This window comes from Salmo trutta, chromosome 25 (assembly GCF_901001165.1).
Source record: "Salmo trutta chromosome 25, fSalTru1.1, whole genome shotgun sequence".
In the NCBI taxonomy this organism is placed as follows: domain Eukaryota; kingdom Metazoa; phylum Chordata; class Actinopteri; order Salmoniformes; family Salmonidae; genus Salmo; species Salmo trutta.
The window spans coordinates 17,401,646-17,422,383 of NC_042981.1; the positions used below are offsets into that span (position 1 = coordinate 17,401,646).

A 20,738-nucleotide genomic window follows, 5' to 3' on the forward strand; every position below is an offset into this window, starting at 1 on the left:
GTCAAGTTGAGGTGAAATAAGTGTACAGAACTGAAAACAGGACTTGAATGGAAATAAATTGACCACAATACTGTTCAGTTCTTTAAACAGAACCACAAATAGATGGCTGCACTAGTGGGCCTTCCTCTTTAATGGGGACCATCTAAGCAGAAGTGCGTCCTATCAACAACCAGTCTCAACCCCAGCCAGTGTCTCCAGACACAGGACAGGCCTCAGCAGTGGTGTAAAGTACTTAGCAAAAAATACTTTAAAGTACTACTTAATACTGTATAAGACATTTGAAATTATTAATACTTTAACTTTTGATACTTAAGTATACCAATCACATCAGAGCTTTTTCAGAGTTGATCTGATTGGTCAAAAGACCAATTAGTGAAACAAATATCAGAATTGGGCTGCCTATATAAACGCAGTCATATTCTGTTCCTAAAATATAGAACAGCATGCAAATGAATAACCACAGCTACACAGGAACAGCAGTAAATGTTCAATGCTCATTGACCTGATAAGACACTGAGCTGTCTGGCTTGGCTTTCATGGCAGTTGGGTTGGTTGAAAGTGAAACAGCTGCTGTAGTTAGATGAGTCTAGGGAGTGACAGAAATATGCGGGAAGTAGTCCTGTTGATGCATGTCACAGAGTGCTCATCCCACTCAGGCTGAGGAAATACATTTCACCAACCTGGACTCATGGGTAGACATAACATAGTAAATGTAAATCAGAGAAAGTCCAATTAGTTTGATATGTTACGATTTGTATGGTATGTATTCATTTGTGGATGTCCATAATCCATTTCGTATATGTAAAAAATTGTAAATTCGTATATGTTACGAATTGCAATTACTACAATATGTTGTTCCGAAAACCAATTTGTACAAAATGTTTCACATTTGAAAAACGAGAAATGTTATGAATTTCTATTTGTTGTCGCTAATGTTATATAAATGACTAAGGTTAGCTAGGCTAGGGGTAGCTAACATGCTAATTACTTGCAAAGTAGCTATACAGTAGTAAGTAGTTGCAAAGTTGCTAATTAGCTAAAATGCTGAAGTCGTCCATGATGAGATTCGAACATGCAATCTTTAGGTTTGCTAAATGTTCACGTTATACGCCTGACCAGCCACCCTACTTTAGTTATTTCCTTAAGTAACCTTCTGTCTCATGTAAGCATACCAAACGTAACATATCATACTAATTTGAGTGTCCCAGATTTACATTCAATATGTTACATCTAGTCTATGAGACCAGGCTGATATGACTGGTGGTTGGGGAAGTGGGATGTTTGATTGGATATGCAGTGCCACCAGGTGTTTATAGAGAGTAACTGCAACTCTTATTAGGCTTCCAAGTCAAGTGGGCCATAGGTTGTTTATTTTAATCTCTGACTTAGTAACATGTTGCATTTCATGAAGATGGAAGATTGTGTAAATATTATTTAAAAAATAAAAGCACAACTCACCAGGCATCAAGTAAAAAACAACATACAACCAAAGCATTCCTTTATTTTCACCTTATGCTTTAGGACAAAAATAACAATTAATGAGTTTACTGTGGACTGTACATTGTGGTCTCAAGGCTTAAATTAAACTTGTATTTGAACATCAGACTGAACACAATCTATATATTGAATATTCACCGGTTTGAAGAGACAGATTGAAACTGAACATAATGTTATCACTGTCACAACAATGAAAGCCCAATATACTGTACATCATTCAATAGAGTAAGTATGTAATATATACATGTAACCGGATCAGATACCATGGATTTCTGCAGACTCTGCGGCAACAGTGGGGGATAAGGAGAAGTGCAGTGTTCTGGTCTATTTTCTGTAGATTACTAGTTGTCCAGTTGTCCGACACAGTAGAAGACTAGATGTCCAGTTGTCCTACACAGTAGATGACAGTCACTCAATTAGAGAGTTCTTCTAGATGCTGGACCACGGCAGTCGCCACTTTTCTGTAGGCCTCAGCCTAACACAATAGGCATTGGCAGAGATATATTAAACAAACCCAGGTAGAAAACTAACATGGCAAACTCTCAAAAGTTTAAAACGTACACAATGTTACGGTGACGAATACACAGTTTGTCTCCCAACATTGCCAATGTTTGTCTTTACTATCTATTGTTACCTCAGGGCTAACAGGCGAAGACACCAAAGGCTGGCCACTGTCTGACATCTCTCTGATGTTCAGGTGTAGAGGAATGTCTCCTAGACAGAGGAGGGAGAAGAGACAGTCTACACTCTATTATCCTTCTATTACACATGAGATTGAAAGAAATGATTAACTCTGTAATGACATATGGTTGAAATGGGTCTTATCCAATAATTGTACTCCCAGAGTATCAACAAGTGACCTTGCTCCGTCTGACTCAAAGATGTGGGTCTGGTGGTTACACTTGGGGCACTGAAACACACTCATATTCTGGACTATACCCAGGACCTTTGAGATGTGACATATACATACAGTTGAAGTTGGAAGTTTACATACACCTTAGCCAAATACATTTAAACTCAGTTTTTCACAATTCCTGACATTTAATCCGAGTAAAAATTCCCTGTCTTTGGTCAGTTAGGATCACCACTTTATTTTAAGAATGTGAAATGTCAGAATAATATTAGAGAGAATTATTTATTTCATCTTATTTCTTTCATCACATTCCCAGTGGGTCAGAAGTTTACATACACTCAATTAATTAGTATTTGATAGCATTGCCTTTAAATTGTTTAACTTGGGTCAAACGTTTCAGGTAGCCTTCCACAAGCTTCCCACAATAAGTTGGGTGAATTTTGGCCCATTCCTCCTGACAGAGCTGGTGTAACAGAGTCAGGTTTGTAGGCCTCCTTGCTCGCACACGATTTTTCAGTTCTGCCCACAAATTTTCTATTGGATTGAGGTCAGGGCTTTTTGATGGCCACTCCAATACCTTGACTTTGATGTCCTTAAGCCATTTTGCCACAACTTTGGAAGTATGCTTGGGTTTCATTATCCATTTGGAAGACCCATTTGCAACCAAGCTTTAACTTCCTGACTGATGTCTTGAGATGTTGCTTAAATATAGCCACATCATTTTCCTTTCGCATGGTGCCATCTATTTTGTGAAGTGCACCAGTCCCTCCTGCAGCAAAGCACCCCCACAACATGATGCTGCCACCCCCGTTCTTCACGGTTGGGATGGTGTTCTTCGGCTTGCAAGCCTCCCCCTTTTTCCTCCAACATAACAATGGTCATTATGGACAAGCAGTTCTATTTTTGTTTCATCAGACCGGAGGACAGTTCTCCAAAAAGTACGATCTTTGTCCCCATGTGCAGTTGCAAACCGTAGTCTGGATTTTTTATGCCGGTTTTGGAGCAGTGGCTTCTTCCTTGCTGAGCGGCCTTTCAGGTTATGTCGATATAAGACTCGTTTTACTGTGGATATAGACATTTTTGTACCTGTTTCCTCCAGCATCTTCACAAGGTCCTTTGCTGTTATCTGGGATTGATTTGCACTTTTCACACCAAAGTACGTTCATCTCTAGGAGACAGAACGAGTCTCCTTCCTGAGCGGTATGACAGCTGTGTGGTCCCATGGTGTTTATACTTACGTACTATTGTTTGTACAGATGAACGTGGTACCTTCAGGCATTTGGAAATTGCTCCCAAGGATGAACCAGACTTGTGCAGGTCTATAATTTTTGAGGTCTTGGCTGATTTCTTTTGATTTTCCCATGATGTCAAGCAAAGAGGCACTGAGTTTGAAGGTAGGCCTTGAAATACATCCACAGGTACACCTCCAATTGACTCAAATGATGTCAATTAGCCTATCCGAAGCTTCTAAAGCCATGACATCATTTTCTGGAATTTTCCAAGCTGTTTAAAGGCACAGTCATCTTAGTGTATGTAAACTTCTGACCCACTAGAATTGTGATTAAGTGAAATAATCTGTCTGTAAACAATTGTTGGAAAAATGACTTGTGTCATGCACGAAGTAGATATCCTAACCGACTTGCTAAAACTATAGTTTGTTAACAAGAAATTTGTGGAGTGGTTGAAAAACGAGTTTTAATGACTCCAAACTAAGTGTATATAAACTTCCGACTTCAAATGTAGCTCAATCTCACAAATGTGTATTTTGTCCTTACCAAGGTCATTTGAAAATAATTTAAGTAAGACCTTTTTCATAATTATGTTGAGTTGATATAAAGTGGCATTTAGCATCCAATACTCTTACTGGTACATTGACTTTTCTGAACATTTCTGCTCCTCTGCGTGCATCCAGCAAGGCAATATCCTGAGGAGTGGACACAATCACTGCTCCTGCTATTGGGACGTTCTGAGTGATTGATAACTGATCATCTCCAGTTCCAGGTGGCATGTCAATAACCAGGTAGTCCAGCAGTCCCCAATCTACCTGCATAAGAATAAAAAAATGGCACAGCAACCTAAAATATCTAGTAGCTATTACTCTGATACAGTATCTCTAGAATGAAACCTAACAAAGGGTAAGGTTACTGTACATGAATGATCAGTCTCCCCAACCTGTCTAAGTAGCTTCTCTATAGCTGACATCACCATCAGGCCCCTCCAGACAATGGGTGGTGCTACATCCTCTACCAGAAACCCCATGGACATACTGAGGACAGAAGGATGAGAGCCATGCAGAGTGCAGTCAACGATTCAATTAATGATTTGGTTGCTCACTTCCTTCCCCTGTCACTTGCAATTATAGATAAATATACTCACCAAGGAATCCCAAAATTCACAAGTGGTCTCAGAGATTGTCTGAAAGCACAAATAAAGTAAATGTCACGTCCTGACCAGTATAGGGGTTATTTGTGATTGTAGTTTGGTCAGGACGTGGCAGAGGGTATTTGTTTTATGTGGTTCGGTGTGGTGGTTTGTTTAGAAGGGTGTTTGATTTATTATTTCTGGGTTTTGGGTTATGTTCTATGTTTTTGTATTTCTATGTTCTTTCTAGTTTAGTATTTTCTATGTTAGCTATTGGGTGTTGGACTCTCAATTGAAGGCAGGTGTTTGTAGTTGCCTTTGATTGAGAGTCCTATATATAGGGATGTGTTTTGTTTGTTAATTGTGGGTAGTTGTGTTTAGCACTGCTGTTATGTGTATAGCCTGTGAAACTGTTTCCTGTCGTTTCTTTGTTTATTGTTTTTCCGTGTTCACAGTTTAATAAATATAATGATGAGCACGCAACCCGCTGCGCCTTGGTCCTCTCTACCCGAAGACAGCCATTACAGTAAACACCACACTGTCCTCTGTATGGCTCTCATCAACTTTGTTGGTACTCTTTTCAATGTGATCACTGTTATTCCTCAAGCTAGACTACATGCAGAAGTCTACTACTGTCAGTTAGTTCTGGGTTCCCCTTCCGGTTCATCAGCTTAGGAACTAAGGGACCGTAAACATCAGCATCTAAGATGCCCACTGTTTTACTCTGAGTGCAGAAAAGATACAGCAGTAGTAAAATGGAGAGAGAGATTGTCATGGTTCTGCATAACCAGTTGGGCAGAAATTGGTATGCAACAGTTATAACAAAATGTGCAAATGAATAATGATGCATGCATTCCTTACTGGATCATTAGCTGTGAATCCAACGGCCAAATTCCCTGTTGAGGGGAGGAAATGCAAAAGTAGTAGGTAAGCAAATGATTACACTATATATAAATATATAGTACATGCAGTACAAAAAGATAAGGCCAAACTACTGTCTGTTGAAATGTTTGCAAATTGTAGCCTACACATTTGTGTAAATGTTTCATGAATGAGCAGCACAGAGAGCCCAATAAGAGCCTGCTTAACCTTAAGTGGTTGATTTCCCAACACCCCCCTTCCCTGAGGCCACACAATAACTTGTTTCACTCCAGCAATGGGCTTTTGTTTGGGCAAGCCGTGTGCCATGTGCTGCTTCTGTCTCTCCTGCAACGCCCTCTCAGGACCTGAGGTCTGGTAAATACAGAGACACCATCATGGAATGAGCAACTGAGATTTACATGATGTAACTTGTAATGCAACTCTTATAGTGAAGAGGTGATAGCAAGTAGTTACACAGATAAGTTAAAAAAAACATGCAACATTATTGGCCTCAATGGCTTGCTATGATTACTGATAAGCTAGCTTTGTAAACAGTAAACCAGAGTGAACTTGGTAGCATGTAGCAAGCTAGCCAGCTAACGTTAGTTTTAAACAATTTGAGCAATAGAGCTCAAAAGGTAAAGGCCGCTAGCAGTGGCTAACAATGACTAAATAGCTAGTAGCTAATTAGCTGGTTAGCTTCTGATGGCTAGCTGCTGATGGAGGTTCTGGCTATTGCCGGAAGGTATATTTCATTTAAAAATGGAAAAAGAGATTGAAAATAATGTAAAATTATATACAAAAGAGACAAAAAATACTAAATATACACGGGAGAATGACAAACAACGTCTGCACTGCTACGCCATCTTGGAACCATAAAAGTTTTCCACGTTTATGTTTCTTCTCTGTGGTTTTGCCTGACTGTCCCTTTTTTATGTAATGATTCCTTTTGTGCTTTATCTTCTGAAACAGGCAGACATCGTTTGACATTGTTTTAGAGTGACTGAAAAGGCAGGTTCTCCACAAGCAAGATCTGTTCTTCAGCAGTGTCTCTATGCAATGCTTCAAGTCAAACGTGCAGATGATCAATCTGAGCCTGAATGGGTGGAGGTACTATTGAATTATGTTCTACTCCTTTTTCAAATGCAAATATGGTCTATACTAGTGAGAGTGCATGCTAATAATAGGAATTGCACCTAGCCTAAGATAATAATTTGGGGTTTTCATAAGATTTCATGTTTTCAGATTGACAGAGGGATGATGGTATATATCTGCTTTTCAAATGCGCTACAGAGGACATTATCCCCAAAATGGGTAGCTGTTCAGCTTTTCCAGTTTTGGACAATACTGCAATAATGCACCTACCTGGGCTTTGCAAGACTGTGAACAGTAAACTGTTCTTCAATTTTTCACCTTTCACCTTTATTTATTTAACCAGGTAGGCAAGTTGAGAACAAGTTCTCATTTACAATTGCGACCTGGCCATGAATCGTAAAGCAGCATTGCTTTATTTATTAATCACACTGCTATACTATACTACACTCTGCTTAACTTGAAACTGTGTGAGGCTGACTCTGGGAAGTATGTGTCAGTGCTGGACCTGCCTGGGAGCGTTCTCATCGTTCCTCAGGCTACACTGGGAGGCAAGGCCAAAGGGAAGGTTATGCAGTACCACCATAACATTGGGAAAGAAGAGGGCCTGCAGCTGTATTCTAACTTTGTCTCCTTCTTTGAGAAGGAACTGGCTTTATCCAGTAAGAGTAGTGAGACTGCAACCATCATCAAACATGGAACTTATGGGAACAGACAAGTGCTGAAGCTGGATACCAACGGACCATACACACACCTGATGGAGTTTTGAAACTACCAATACTTATTACATTTCACAGTGAATGACCAATTGCACTCTTGTCCCTGAAATGGTGGTACTGTATGCGTAGATCTGATAAAAGCTGCCAATAGTTTTTATTATAAGGCGTGTGTTTGTATCATGTTCTTATGTTAAATTATACAAATGTAATATGATAATGAAGTCAAAAGAAAGTCTGAACTCAACTGAAATATTTGTTTTGTCATCCGTGTTGCAATTTGTGAATTGGTTTATGAATGGCAACTTGTGACATCTAGTGGGGATTTATAAGCACTGCACCAGCAACACAAAAATATATATGCAACAGTTACAGTTCATATAAGTACATATATGCATCTGTTGGTCACATATACCTTAAAAAAAGGGAAGGGGCGTGGATCAGAAAACCAGTCAGTGTGACCACCTCATGCCTCATGCAGTGTGACACATCCCCTTCACATAGAGTTGATCAGGCTGTTGATTGTGGCCTGTGGAATGTTGTCCCACTCTTCTTCAATGGCTGTTGCTGGATATTGGCGGGAACTGGAACACGCTGTCGTACACTTCGATCCAGAGCATCCCAAACATGCTCAATCGATGGTGACATGTCTGGTGAGTATGCAAGCCATGGAAGAACTGGGATGTTTTCATCTTCCAGGAATTGTGTACAGATCCTTGCGACAAGGGGTTGTGCATTATCATGCTGAAACATGAAGTGATGGTGGCGGATGAATGGCACGACTATGGGCCTCAGGATCTTGTCACGGTGTCTCTGTGCAATTGTGTTTGTTGTCCATAGCTTATGCTTGCCCATACCATAACCCCACCGCCACCATGGGGGCACTCTGTTCACAACGTTGACATCTGAAAACCGCTCTCCCACACTGCGCCATACATGCTGTCTGCCATCTGCCCGGTACAGTTGAAATCAGGATTCATCCATTTACAGCACACTTCTTTAACGTGCCAGTGGCCATCGAAGGTGAGCATTTGCCCACTGAAGTCGGTTACGCCGCCGAACTGCAGTCAGGACAATACCCTGATAAGGACGACGAGCATGCAGATGAGCTTCCCTGTGTCGGTTTCTGACAGTTTGTGCAGAAATTCTTCAGTTGTGGAAACCCAAAGTTTAATCAGCTGGCTCGTCTCAGACCATCACGTAGGTGAAGAAGCCGGATGTGGAGGTCCTGTGCTGGCGTAGTTACACGTGATCTGCGGTTATGAGACTGGTTGTGCGTACTGCCTAATATTCTAAAATGACGTTGGAGGCGGCTTATGGTAGAAAAATGTACATTCGATTCTCTGGCAACAGCTCTGGTGGACATTGCAGCAGTCCGCATGCCAATTGCACACTCCTTTCACTTGAGACATCTGTAGCATTGTGTTGTGTGACAACTTCACATTTTAGAGTGGACAAAGACACGGTGGTTGGAACCAGAAATCGCAAGGCGATTCATCCTGTCGGGCTGTGTCACTGCCTGGTACGGAAACTGCACCGCCGTCAACCGCAAGGCTCCCCAGAGGGTGGTGCGGTCTGCACAACGCATCACCGGTGGCAAACTACCTGCCCTCCAGGACACCTACACCACCCGATGTCACAGGAAGGCCAAAAAGATCATCAAGGACAACAACCACCTGACCCACTGCCTGTTCACCCCGCTACCATCCAGAAGGCGAGGTCAGTACAGTTTCATTAAAGCTGGGAATGAGAGACTGAAAAACAGCTTCTATCTCAAGGCCATCAGACTGTTAAACAGCTGCTGCCAACATACAGTCTCTAATCTCTGGCCACTTTAAGAAATTGATTTAATAAAGGTATCACTAGTTACTTTATATAACGCCACTTGAATAATGTTTACATATCCTACATTATTAATCTCATATGTATATACTGTATTCTACACCATCTACTGCATCTTGTCTATGCCGTACGGTCATCGCTCATTCATATATTTATATGTACATATTCTTATTCATAGTCGTTGTGTAGTCGTTGTGAATTTGTTAGATTACTTGTTAGATATTACTGAATTTCGCTACACTCGCATTAACATCTGCTAACCATGTGCATGTGACCAATAAAATCTGATTTGATATGTTTTTCCATCAGCAGACTATGATCCATAATGTCAAAACCTGCACTGAAGTGTAACAAAACAGCTTTTTATCATAAATTTCTCTCAGCCAATCATCAGTCATTTGTTTAAGTGCCATGCTTGTTGAATGTCCTTCCCTATAAGCCTGCTGAAATTCTGTTGTAAATTTGTTTACAGTAAAATAGCATTGTCTGGTCAAACACAATTTTTTCCAAAAGTTTACTAAGGGTTGGTAACATTAGTAAATGGGATAAGCAATTTCATAAATGTGTGAAGTGCAGCATCTGGTTGCTCCTCATTACACACCACGGACCAACACATATTCTTTACATTAACAACATAGGAATCATGTCTCTATTCTCAGCACTTCCGACCAATTTTCTGCTCTGAGACGCTTTGTGGTTACGGGTCTAGGTAAAAAGAGACACATTTTGCCACATTTGATCACAGCTTCTGTCCATCCACGGTCTGTTACGTAGGTGTGTGTGTCTTTGTCTGTGGTATCTGTCCTCTGCTATGTGATCAGAGCAGAGTTTTTCTGCTGTTTCTTTTCACTCAATGAGGAACTAAATAGTGTTTGTGGGTTGGTGGTTTTCCTTTGAAAGTGAAATTCAGCCCTCACTTTTGTTTCTTATAGTTCTATGTCCCTTTTTAGCTCTCTTTATCACAGCGATAGGTTTGATACTTTTTTATTAAACTTTTTAAACTAAATTTGAGTGACTGTGTGACTGCTGTTACAATCATTTTGGCTCTACCTCAGGTTCTAAATGATTAATCACCTGTATCCTGGACAGGACCCAGATTCTGGAACAGTTTACTGAGTCTCTGAAGCAGTTGAATGGTTTCCGACAGCAGACTGTTCAGACTCACGTGACCGCCACTCTCTCCACTGTCCTGAAGGTTAACACTCAGAGCCTGAATTCTGACATCTTCGTAGGCCTGATAGCCTTGCCTTTTGCATTACCAACCTATACAATATTATGTTTTTTTTACTCTAAATACATTGTCTAAAGGCAGAATGATAATGAACATTTCTTCACACTGACAATGCAAATTTCCTCAAAGTGATGCAACAAGTACAATTTCAAATGTGTCGTTGTGCAGCTTCCTTTGGGATAAACTAGGAGATGTTACTGTGGATATCCCATGCTGTAGGAATGAACCCTCCTCATCTCTCTGTGTGTGTATTCAGCCCCTAGGTTCCGGCCGTGTAGGTCTGGGTCAAGAAGAGGTTCAGAGGCCAGCCCTGGGCCTGTTGATATGTGCTCTGGAGAGCTCTAACCCCCTGCTGCGCTGCATGGCTGCTGAGGGCCTGTCTCGCCTGGTACAGGTGGTCAACGACCCTGCATTCACCGTCTCCATGACCATGCTCAGCTTCGACAAGTGAGTGGACAACCCCCAACCCCTTACCACACACATACTGGACTGATCTGCCTTTGGCTGTGATATTGTACAATGTCTTGCACTGTCTTCATTTAGGATGCCATATTAGCGTGCGTGCTAAGCTAATGTTGTGACATTTGTGTGTTGGTTGGACAACAGTTTATCAGTTTCACAGTGTGTTGGACCTCAGATTGATCCTATCTCACCCCCCACCAGGTTGAAGACAGCCCGGGATGCTGTGAGGCGTACGGGTCATGCCCTGGTGCTGGGTGCACTGTACCTCTATGTAGCGATAGGTCCAGGTACAGAGTTTGTTTCTATCGTCACCCACTCAACAGCTGTTATGGACAGACCCTGTACGCCACTTCCTCAGCATCTCAAAAAGACGTTGAAAAGGTCTATAGGGAAATAAATGTCTCTGTTGGGAACTTAGCAACTGTTTCCTCTTTGTCTGTATAAGAGGTGGGCGCTGCACTCGCTGTCCAAGGGTGATGGACCTGGATGGTCCTCTGTACCATGGCCATGTGGAGGCCATCATCACCCTGGTGCTGAGTTTTGGTGCAGGTACAGCTGACTATCGCTAGCTAAAGCTACCTAGCAAAAATAATTGATACTTGGAGTCAAAGTATCGATATAATATCGTCCAAAATAACATTGCAATATGTAGCTATACATTTTTCTCCCCATCACTAATATGTAGGAGAGTGTCAATTCGATAATAGGCGAACGGAGGAGGAGGAGGAAGAGAAAGAGGAGGCTCAAGTGTATCCGGGCCAAACCCGGACGACGCTGGGCCAATTGTGCGCCGCACTATGGAACTCCCAATCACGGCCGGATGTGATACAGCCTGGATTCGAACCATTGATGCCTCTTGTACTGAGATGCAGTGCCTTTGACCGCTGCGCCACTTGGGAGTTGTTCCTCCCTCCCTCCCTCCCTTCCTTCCTTCCTTCCTTCCTTCCTTCCTTCCTTCCTTCCTTCCTGACAGCCCTCTACCAGGGGTAGTGCCAAGGAGTTGTTTTGCGTCAGTGGCTCGTTTCTCAAAGTCCTCTCTTCACAATGGATGGCTATTCAGATCACTAGTGTAGGTCAAGGGGCGAAAACAGTCACTTGTCTCTGTCAACTGCTTTTTGCTCTATTTATCAGAGTAGTGAGTTCTGAAAAATGATGACCATGACCAAATGACCATAAGTAGTAAAGATTGATTGATGACACTGGTCTAAACAACAAACAACATATCATGTGGTCACTGATGCAAGTAGAACTATCCTTCCCAGTACCTCAGCTGTCAGATCTTTCCCACACTCCTCCAGCTTGGTCCCAGATCTGTTGGCGCCATCTTGCCAACTTGTTGACAATGACCTGACAGTGATTATAGGGGTTGGCAAGACCGAAAGAACTGATCTAGAACCAGGCTAATACTCCTCCCTTCTCCTCTAAAGGGGCTTCTGTTTGTTTGATATCCAGTTAGCAGGCAAAATCATTTGGGATTCAGTTGTTGACACACAAACTTTGAAAGTAATTGCTTGCTGAAATATCCCTGATATTTTGGTTTCGCTAGCTGCTCACAGCAATTATTATTTTGTATCCGTTCCAGCTATAAGTTGAGCTGAACATTTATTAATTATCTATGATAGTGTTTCTACTGGGGTTTTGAACAGAGGAGTAGTCACACTGTTAAGATGGATAGACTTGGTCCTGTAATGAAATGTGATCTGACTCACTCTTAGTTCACTTCTTCTATGCTATGAATTGTTATGTTTCAACCAAAGTGCTAATCACTCCTTTTTTTATGAGACTCTCCATGTGCTACTATCACTTTAAAACACAGAGAGAATGTGTGTCCTCTCTCTGTCCTGGCACCCCAATGGTGGAATAAGATTCCCCCTGAAGCTAGGACAGCAGAGTCCATGCCCATCGTCCAAAAACATCTGAAACCCTACCTCTTCAACGAGTATCTTAAATAATCTCACAGCAGCACCCCCAGCTCGCACCTCCTCCTCAACCTGACCTCCCCACCGCCAAAAAAGCACTCACACTTAACACTCGCACTTGACTTTTCCCCCCCATACTAGCTCTGACTTTGTTGACAACTACTTCATTGAGGAAAAATGAAGATGCATGCACTTAAATCGCTCTGTAAGTCGCTCTGGATAAGAGGGTCTGCTAAATGACTAAAATGTAAAAATACTAACCCTGACTGTATTGCCGTTTGTGTTGTCTGCTGGGTGCTGGAGGAGCAGGGCTGCTGAAGCTAGTCCAGACTGACCTGGCTACTCTGAGCCATCTATGTCTGGCTGCCCTGCAGGACTACACTCTCCTCACCCTTCCCCAGGACTGCTCAGCACAGCTCCCTGTTACAGGTGAGGACACTAGCAGGACATGACTACAGCACTAGCAGGACATGACTACAGCACTACAGGTGAGGACACTAGCAGGACATGACTACAGCACTACAGGCGAGGACACTAGCAGGACATGACTACAGCACTACAGGAGAGGACACTAGCAGGACATGACTACAGCACTACAGGTGAGGACACTAGCAGGACATGACTACAGCACTACAGGTGAGGACACTAGCAGGACATGACTACAGCACTACAGGCGAGGACACTAGCAGGACATGACTACAGCACTACAGGCGAGGACACTAGCAGGACATGACTACAGCACTACAGGTGAGGACACTAGCAGGACATGACTACAGCACTACAGGTGAGGACACTAGCAGGACATGACTACAGCACTACAGGCGAGGACACAAGCAGGACATGACAGCAGCACTACAGGTGAGGACACTAGCAGGACATGACTACAGCACTACAGGTGAGGACACAAGCAGGACATGACTACAGCACTACAGGTGAGGACACAAGTAGGACATGACTACAGCGCTACAGGTGAAGACACTAGCAGGACATGACTTCAGCACTACAGCACTACAGGTGAGGACACTAGCAGGACATGACTGCAGCACTACAGGCTACAGGTGAGGACACTAGCAGGACATGACTTCAGCACTACAGGTGAGGACACTAGCAGGACATGACTACAGCACTACAGGCGAGGACACTAGCAGGACATGACTACAGCACTACAGGTGAGGACACTAGCAGGACATGACTACAGCACTACAGGTGAGGACACTAGCAGGACATGACTACAGCACTACAGGCGAGGACACAAGCAGGACATGACAGCAGCACTACAGGTGAGGACACTAGCAGGACATGAATACAGCACTACAGGTGAGGACACAAGCAGGACATGACTACAGCACTACAGGTGAGGACACAAGCAGGACATGACTACAGCGCTACAGGTGAAGACACTAGCAGGACATGACTTCAGCACTACAGGCTACAGGTGAGGACACTAGCAGGACATGACTGCAGCACTACAGGCTACAGGTGAGGACACTAGCAGGACATGACTGCAGCACTACAGGCTACAGGTGAGGACACTAGCAGGACATGACTTCAGCACTACAGGCTACAGGTGAGGACACTAGCAGGACATGACTGCAGCACTACAGCACTACAGGTGAGGACACTAGCAGGACATGACTACAGCACTACAGCACTACAGGTGAGGACACTAGCAGGACATGACTTCAGCACTACAAGCTACAGGTGAAGACACTAGTAGGACATTACTAAAGGCTACAGGTGAGGACACTAGCAGGACATTACTACAGTGCTACAGGTGAGGACACTAGCAGGACCTGACTGCAGCACTACAGGCTACAGGTGAGGACACTAGCAGGACATTACTACAGCGCTACAGGTGAGGACACTAGCAGGACACTACTACAGCACTACATGCTACAGGTCATGTTCTGGGCCTGGTGGGGTTGTCTGTGTCACTGGGTAGATGGCAGTTAATGTGGGTAGATGGCAGTTAATCTGGGTAGAGAGTAGTTCATGTCGGTAGATGCTCTGAGTTATTAATCGATGTGTGCCTGTAGTTGGGATGGGATATTGCATTGGTTTAACCATTTTGTGTGTGTTTGTCAGGAGGGACGTTCTGCACAGCAGAGACAGTGGAGCAGGCCAGACCCCACTACTGCAATTCCTGGGCTCCTATCATCCAGGCCACGGCCCTGTGGCTCAATAGCACTGACTTCATCATGGTGGACGACGGCCCGTCACCCCCGTTCTCCATGGGCCAGTCCACCTCCCTGGCCTCCGTCAAGTCCCCTGAGGACATCAGCTCCGACCGACTCCACCTCATCCTGGGTGAGAAGAAATGGGCATGCCCACGGCTTCTCTACTAACTGCCTATGTTGTGTATGGTCTTTCTGTTTGCAGTCACACTGACTGAAGGGCAGCTTTCTATGAATATCATCCAATGAGGGAGAGTGTGGAACAGGAAGACCTGCCTTGCTTGTTTGATCGATCAATGAAGAAACAGTAATGATAGGGAGCAACAGTGGATGATGGGGAGCGTTACCATCTTTAGCACATGTATTCTACCACTGCAAGGTAGGACATTGTATTTTGTTGAAATGTGTCGCTTTCTCCCAGTGGATGACGGGGCAGCAGAGAAGGAGATGGTTTGGGGAGGGCCAGGACACAGACGGCCTGATTCGGGGCCCTGGAGCTGTGCCTGTCTGTGCTGGTGCGTAAACTTCCCTAGCTCAGCCCCAAGCTGGCCGGCAGCCCCTGTGGGGGCCAGGGAGGACCGGCCTGGAGTCTGTGACAGTGATTGCATACGGGTAGCGGTTGCTCTGGCCATCCTCTCTGACCTCATTGGACAGGAAAAGGCGCAACGCTCGATCACCATTAAAAAATTGTATTTTTTATGGTTTAAAAGATTTTTAAGTTTAAAAGATTGACATTTTGGCCTTCAATGGCCAATGAGGGTAAGCCAAGCTGGGCCTGGTTGCTATACTAACCAGGACTGTGGTTAATTAATTCCATCTAAACTCAACCAAGTCAGGAAGTAAACAGCACATAGAGTAGGTCAACACCATGATTAATCATTAGATTGATTAATGGAGAATGATTGATTATTTGATCAGTAATGGTCAATACATGACTCACAAATGGACGAAAACTCATTTGCAAATGAATGTGTTAAAGCCCTTTAAAAACAACTTTATCTTGTTTTAAAGAATGATCACTCAGATGATAGGCTGATTAAACATTCTCCTCCTCACCTCTCTCGTCTTTTCTATGGTGCTGTGGTTAACCTGTGGTTAATAGTTAAACCCTCTCTCTTCTCCCCTCAGAGGTAGTGTATCCATCCTGCCTACAGTTCTATTCCTGTTGATGGGGGTGCTGAGGGAGTTAGTCCAGCAGCCCTGTGGTGGTGGGGCTCTGGGCCAGGTGGTGCCTCCTCCCCTATGAGTCGGTCAGAGAAGAGCTGCGGAGCCTGGGCCCACATGCTGCACTGTGCCCTCAACACCCTGCTGGACTTCTGGGACTCAGGTACGGAGTCAGGGACGAAGCGGAATGGGACGGCACGTCACATAGAAAACAGAATCACGCACGCACGCACACACACACACAACCACACACACACAACCAATCCCCCCCCCCCCCCCTCCACACACACGCAGTCAGTTACGACATGGGAGGCCACATCACAAGGAAAGCTTGATCAAACAAACCAGCCTACATCAAATGTCATGGCCTTTGGTCTGGAAGTCTACACGTGCGCAATCCCATTTTAAGTTCCTTAATTGCATTCCAAGTTTGGTCTTGGGTTTTACAAGTCAAAATACGGTTCAGAATGCACAATTCCATTATAAATTGTATTAAGTTCAGTCAGATTCTAAGTTCAGTCAGATGAATTATTATCTTTGTGTCCCTTTCTCTGTTAACAGATAAGCCCAACCTTGCGGTGGCTGAGATCAGTCTGTTGACAGCTCTCACCATCTTCCTGCTGTCTGCCAGTTCTGAGGTCACCACAGCCCAGCCACTGCAGACACGCTGCATAGACAAGTTTCAAGCCATCCTGGATTCTAAAGACCCTGTAGAAACTCAGCACTAAATAGTTCAGCAGTAATACAAAACTAAAGCACAAGACAGCTTTTTAGGACTCCTTGGTGACCCACTGTCTTATGATGACTATAAAAGTATTTTAAGAGTCAACTTTTCTACTATTCTAAGTTCCTCAGTATTACATTCTCTTCAAGCGTTCAATGCAAAAAGGTTCTCCCCACTGATTCTCATATGTAAAGCATATGTAAAGGCATTATCCACAGCTGACTCTACACCAGCTCTCTACTCTTCCTCAGGTGCTCAGCAGGAGTTACCAGCTGCTGATGTCAGTGTACCAGAGCCAGATGGGGGTGGTGCCCTTCATCCAGGCCTTGGAGGGCTGTGTGGTGGGACACCTCCAGGGTGTGGAGAGGAGGGTGCCCCAGAGCCCCGAGGAGCTCCAGGCCATCCAGGATGGAGTCAGGACCATGGAGGCTCTGGTATTTGCTGCAGACGAGGCACACCGTGAGTAGGCTAAGTGTCACGTTCTGATCAGTAAAGGGGTTATTTGTTATTGTAGTTTGGTCAGGATGTGGCAGGGGGTGTTTGTTTTATGTGGTTCGGGGTTTGTTGGGTTATGTTATTATGTAAGAGGGGTGTTTGTTTAGAGTGTTCTGGGGTTTTTGGGCTATGTTCTTGTTAGTTTATTTCTATGTTAGTTCTAGTCTTTCTATGTCTATGTTTAGTTAATGGGGTTGACCTTCAATTGGAAGCAGCTGCTCCTCGTTGCTTCTAATTGAAGGTCTTATTTAAGAGGGGTGTTTTTTCTATGGGATTGGTGGGTAGTTGTCTCCTGTTTAGTGTCTGAGCACATGATAGGACTGTTAGTGTCGTTCGTTTGTTTTGTATACGTGATTTGTTTGTTTTTCCTTCTTCACATTTAAAAAGAAGATGAGTATACATGTTCCCGCTGCGTTTTGGTCTGATCCTTACGACACCCGTTACAGAACTACCCACCACCAAAGGACCAAGCAGCGGAGGAAGGAGCAGCAGGTGGACTACAGGGAGTCGTGGACATGGGAGGAAATTCTGGACGGGGCTGGACCATGGCACCACGCTGGTGAATACCGTCGCCCACCGGAGGAGATAGAGGCAGCCAAGGCGGAGCGGCGCCGTTTTGAGGCTTTATACGTGCCGATTGGGAAGCACGAGAGGCACCCCCAATAATTGTTTTGGGGGGGGGGGCACACGGGTAGTTTGGCTGGGCCAAGGGTGAGCCCTAAGCCAACTCCCCGTGCTTATTATGGGGAGCGTATGGAGTGGAGAGCGCAGGAGTATGCGGAAGTGGGCACGATCTCGCCCATGCGCACGCACAGCCCGGTGCGAGCGATCCCAGCCCCTCACAAGTGCCGAGCTAGAGTGGGTATCCAGCCTGGAAGGAGGATGCCTGCGCAGCGCATCTGGCCACCAGTGCGCCTCCTAGGCCCAGGCTACCCTACGCCTGCTCTACGCACGGCAACCATCAGGCCTCTGCACAGCCCAGTTCGCCCTGTGCCTGCACTCTGCTCGTACAGGGCTACTATTACCATCCAGCCAGGACGGGTTGTGCAGGAGGTGCGCTCGAGACCTCCAGTGCGCCTCCACGGCCCAGTATATCCTGTTCCCGCTTCCCGCACTAGCCCTGAGGTGCGTGTCTCCAGTCTGGCGCCTCCACTACCAGCCCCACATACCAGGCCTCCAGTGCGTCAGCCCAGTCCAGCTCGTCCTGCTCCTGCTTCTCGCACTAGCAATGTGGTGCGTGTTCTTAGTCTGGCGCGTCCTAAGCCAGCCCCACGCATCAGGCCTTCAGTGCGCTTCCCCGTAGAGAGCTTCAGGCAACAGTGCCTCGTCCAGAGCTTCCGGCAACAGTGCCTCGTCCAGAGCTTCCGGCAACAGTGCCTCGTCCAGAGCTTCCGGCGACAGTGCCCCGTCCAGAGCTTCCGGCGACAGTGCCCCGTCCAGAGTGTCCGGCGACAGTGCCCCGTCCAGAGTGTCCGGCGACAGTGCCCGGTCCAGAGTGTCCGGCGACAGTGCCCGGTCCAGAGTGTCCGGCGACAGTGCCCGGTCCAGAGTGTCCGGCGACAGTGCCCCGTCCAGAGCTTCCGGCGACAGTGCCCCGTAGAGAGACGGCCCACAGTCCGGAGCCAGGAGAGAGGGCCCACAGTCCGGAGCCAGCAGAGAGGGCCCACAGTCCGGAGCCGAGAGAGACGGCCCACAGTCCGGAGCCGAGAGAGACGGCCCACAGTCCGGAGCCGAGAGAGACGGCCCACAGTCCGGAGCCGAGAGAGACGGCCCACAGTCCGGAGCCGAGAGAGACGGCCCACAGTCCGGAGCCGAGAGAGACGGCCCACAGTCCGGAGCCGAGAGAGACGGCCCACAGTCTGGAGCCGAGAGAGACGGCCCACAGTCCAGAATCGGCGCAGCGAGAGTCGCCCTACAGTCCGGAATCGGCGCAGCCAGAGTTGCCCTTCAGCCCGAGGTCTCCAGCGATGCGCATCAGCCCGAGGTCTCCAGCGACGCGCATCAGCCCGAGGTCTCCAGCAACATACATCAGCCCGAGGTCTTCAGCGATGCGCCATAGCCCAGAGACTTCGGGAGGGGTAAAAGTTAATAAGTATTTAGCGGGGGTGGACAGGTTAGGTTGGGGAGTAAGGCCGGAGCCTGAGCCAACTCCATAGTAGGTGGGTTGGGGAGGGGGGGTGTAGCACAAGAACCGTCGGTGACGGTGGCCACCCTCCCTTTCCTCCCTTTAGTTGGGGATTAATTTTTTTGTTTATGTTTAGAATTATTGGATTCGTTTTTGTTTTGTTGTTTTAAGGTGCATCCGGGGTCTGCACCTTTGGGGGGGGTACTGTCACGTTCTGACCAGTAAAGGGGTTATTTGTTATTGTAGTTTGGTCAGGATGTGGCAGGGGGTGTTTGTTTTATGTGGTTCGGGGTTTGTTGGGTTATGTTATTATGTAAGAGGGGTGTTTGTTTAGAGTGTTCCGGGGTTTTTGGGCTGTGTTCTTGTTAGTTTATTTCCATGTTAGTTCTAGTCTTTCTATGTCTATGTTTAGTTAATGGGGTTGACCTTCAATTGGAAGCAGCTGCTCCTCGTTGCTTCTAATTGAAGGTCTTATTTAAGAGGGGTGTTTTTTCTATGGGATTGGTGTGTAGTTGTCTCCTGTTTAGTGTCTGAGCACCTGATAGGACTGTTAGTGTCGTTCGTTTGTTTTGTATATGTGATTTGTTTGTTTTTCCTTCTTCACATTTAAAAAGAAGATGAGTATACACGTTCCGCTGCGTTTTGGTCTGATCCTTACGACACCCGTTACACTAAGTTACCTCAGACTCCCGAATGCTGTGGTCATTAGTGGTCAATATTATTCGTCAGCTTTTCTAGATGCTGAAGTGGAAAACAATAATACGTTCCCAGGTTGGATAATGGGTGTCAAATATGGATTGGTTGATATTTTTCTTTCCTTTCCAATTGTTCTGTCTTTCTGTCCCATGATGCATAGTCTTATTTTGGTTGTGTTTTGATCTTTGACCTCCAGGTTCCTAGTTGGTGGCCATTCTCCTTCCCAGCCTAATTTCTTGTCTGCTGGACGAGAACGCCCTGCCCTCTGCCCCTGCGCCCTGCATGAGTCGGGCCTGCAGGACCCGATGGGCATCGGCCCCCAACACTCGTCCGTCTTCAAGGCCCTGATGGCCTCCTCACCCCACATGAAGGCCAGGCTGGAGGCTGATGTCAAGGGCAACCAAGATAGTGTCAATACCAAGGCCATACAGCCCCAAGTACCCAGCAAGACCTCACCCAGCATTCAATTCAAGACCAATTTCCTGTGAGCCTATATTTACTGAAATTAATGCTTAGTTATCATGAG

At 45.5% G+C, this 20,738-nt stretch overlaps 2 protein-coding genes across 3 annotated transcripts; one reads left to right on the top strand and one right to left on the bottom strand.

Annotated features, from left to right (window-relative positions):
* Positions 1 to 1,859: 1,859 nt before the first annotated feature.
* LOC115162713 (iron-sulfur protein NUBPL-like) lies at positions 1,860 to 5,720 on the bottom strand. Of its 2 annotated transcripts, XM_029714180.1 has the most exons (7): positions 5,332 to 5,720; positions 4,727 to 4,753; positions 4,523 to 4,616; positions 4,215 to 4,394; positions 2,327 to 2,443; positions 2,132 to 2,215; positions 1,860 to 1,972 (listed from the first exon to the last, which is right to left on the bottom strand). In XM_029714180.1, the coding sequence occupies exons 1-7, from the start codon at positions 5,559 to 5,561 to the stop codon at positions 1,910 to 1,912; spliced, it is 795 nt and encodes a 264-aa protein (XP_029570040.1). In that variant the 5' UTR covers positions 5,562 to 5,720; the 3' UTR covers positions 1,860 to 1,909. The 2 variants fall into 2 exon arrangements, with proteins under 2 accessions (XP_029570040.1, XP_029570042.1); XM_029714182.1 differs by lacking the exons at positions 4,727 to 4,753; positions 5,332 to 5,720 and having other exon boundaries at positions 4,523 to 4,619.
* Positions 5,721 to 5,991: 271 nt separating this feature from the next.
* LOC115161787 (D-aminoacyl-tRNA deacylase 2-like) lies at positions 5,992 to 7,433 on the top strand. Its single transcript, XM_029712568.1, has 4 exons — positions 5,992 to 5,996; positions 6,571 to 6,682; positions 6,818 to 6,890; positions 7,111 to 7,433. The coding sequence occupies exons 1-4, from the start codon at positions 5,992 to 5,994 to the stop codon at positions 7,431 to 7,433; spliced, it is 513 nt and encodes a 170-aa protein (XP_029568428.1).
* Positions 7,434 to 20,738: the final 13,305 nt, after the last annotated feature.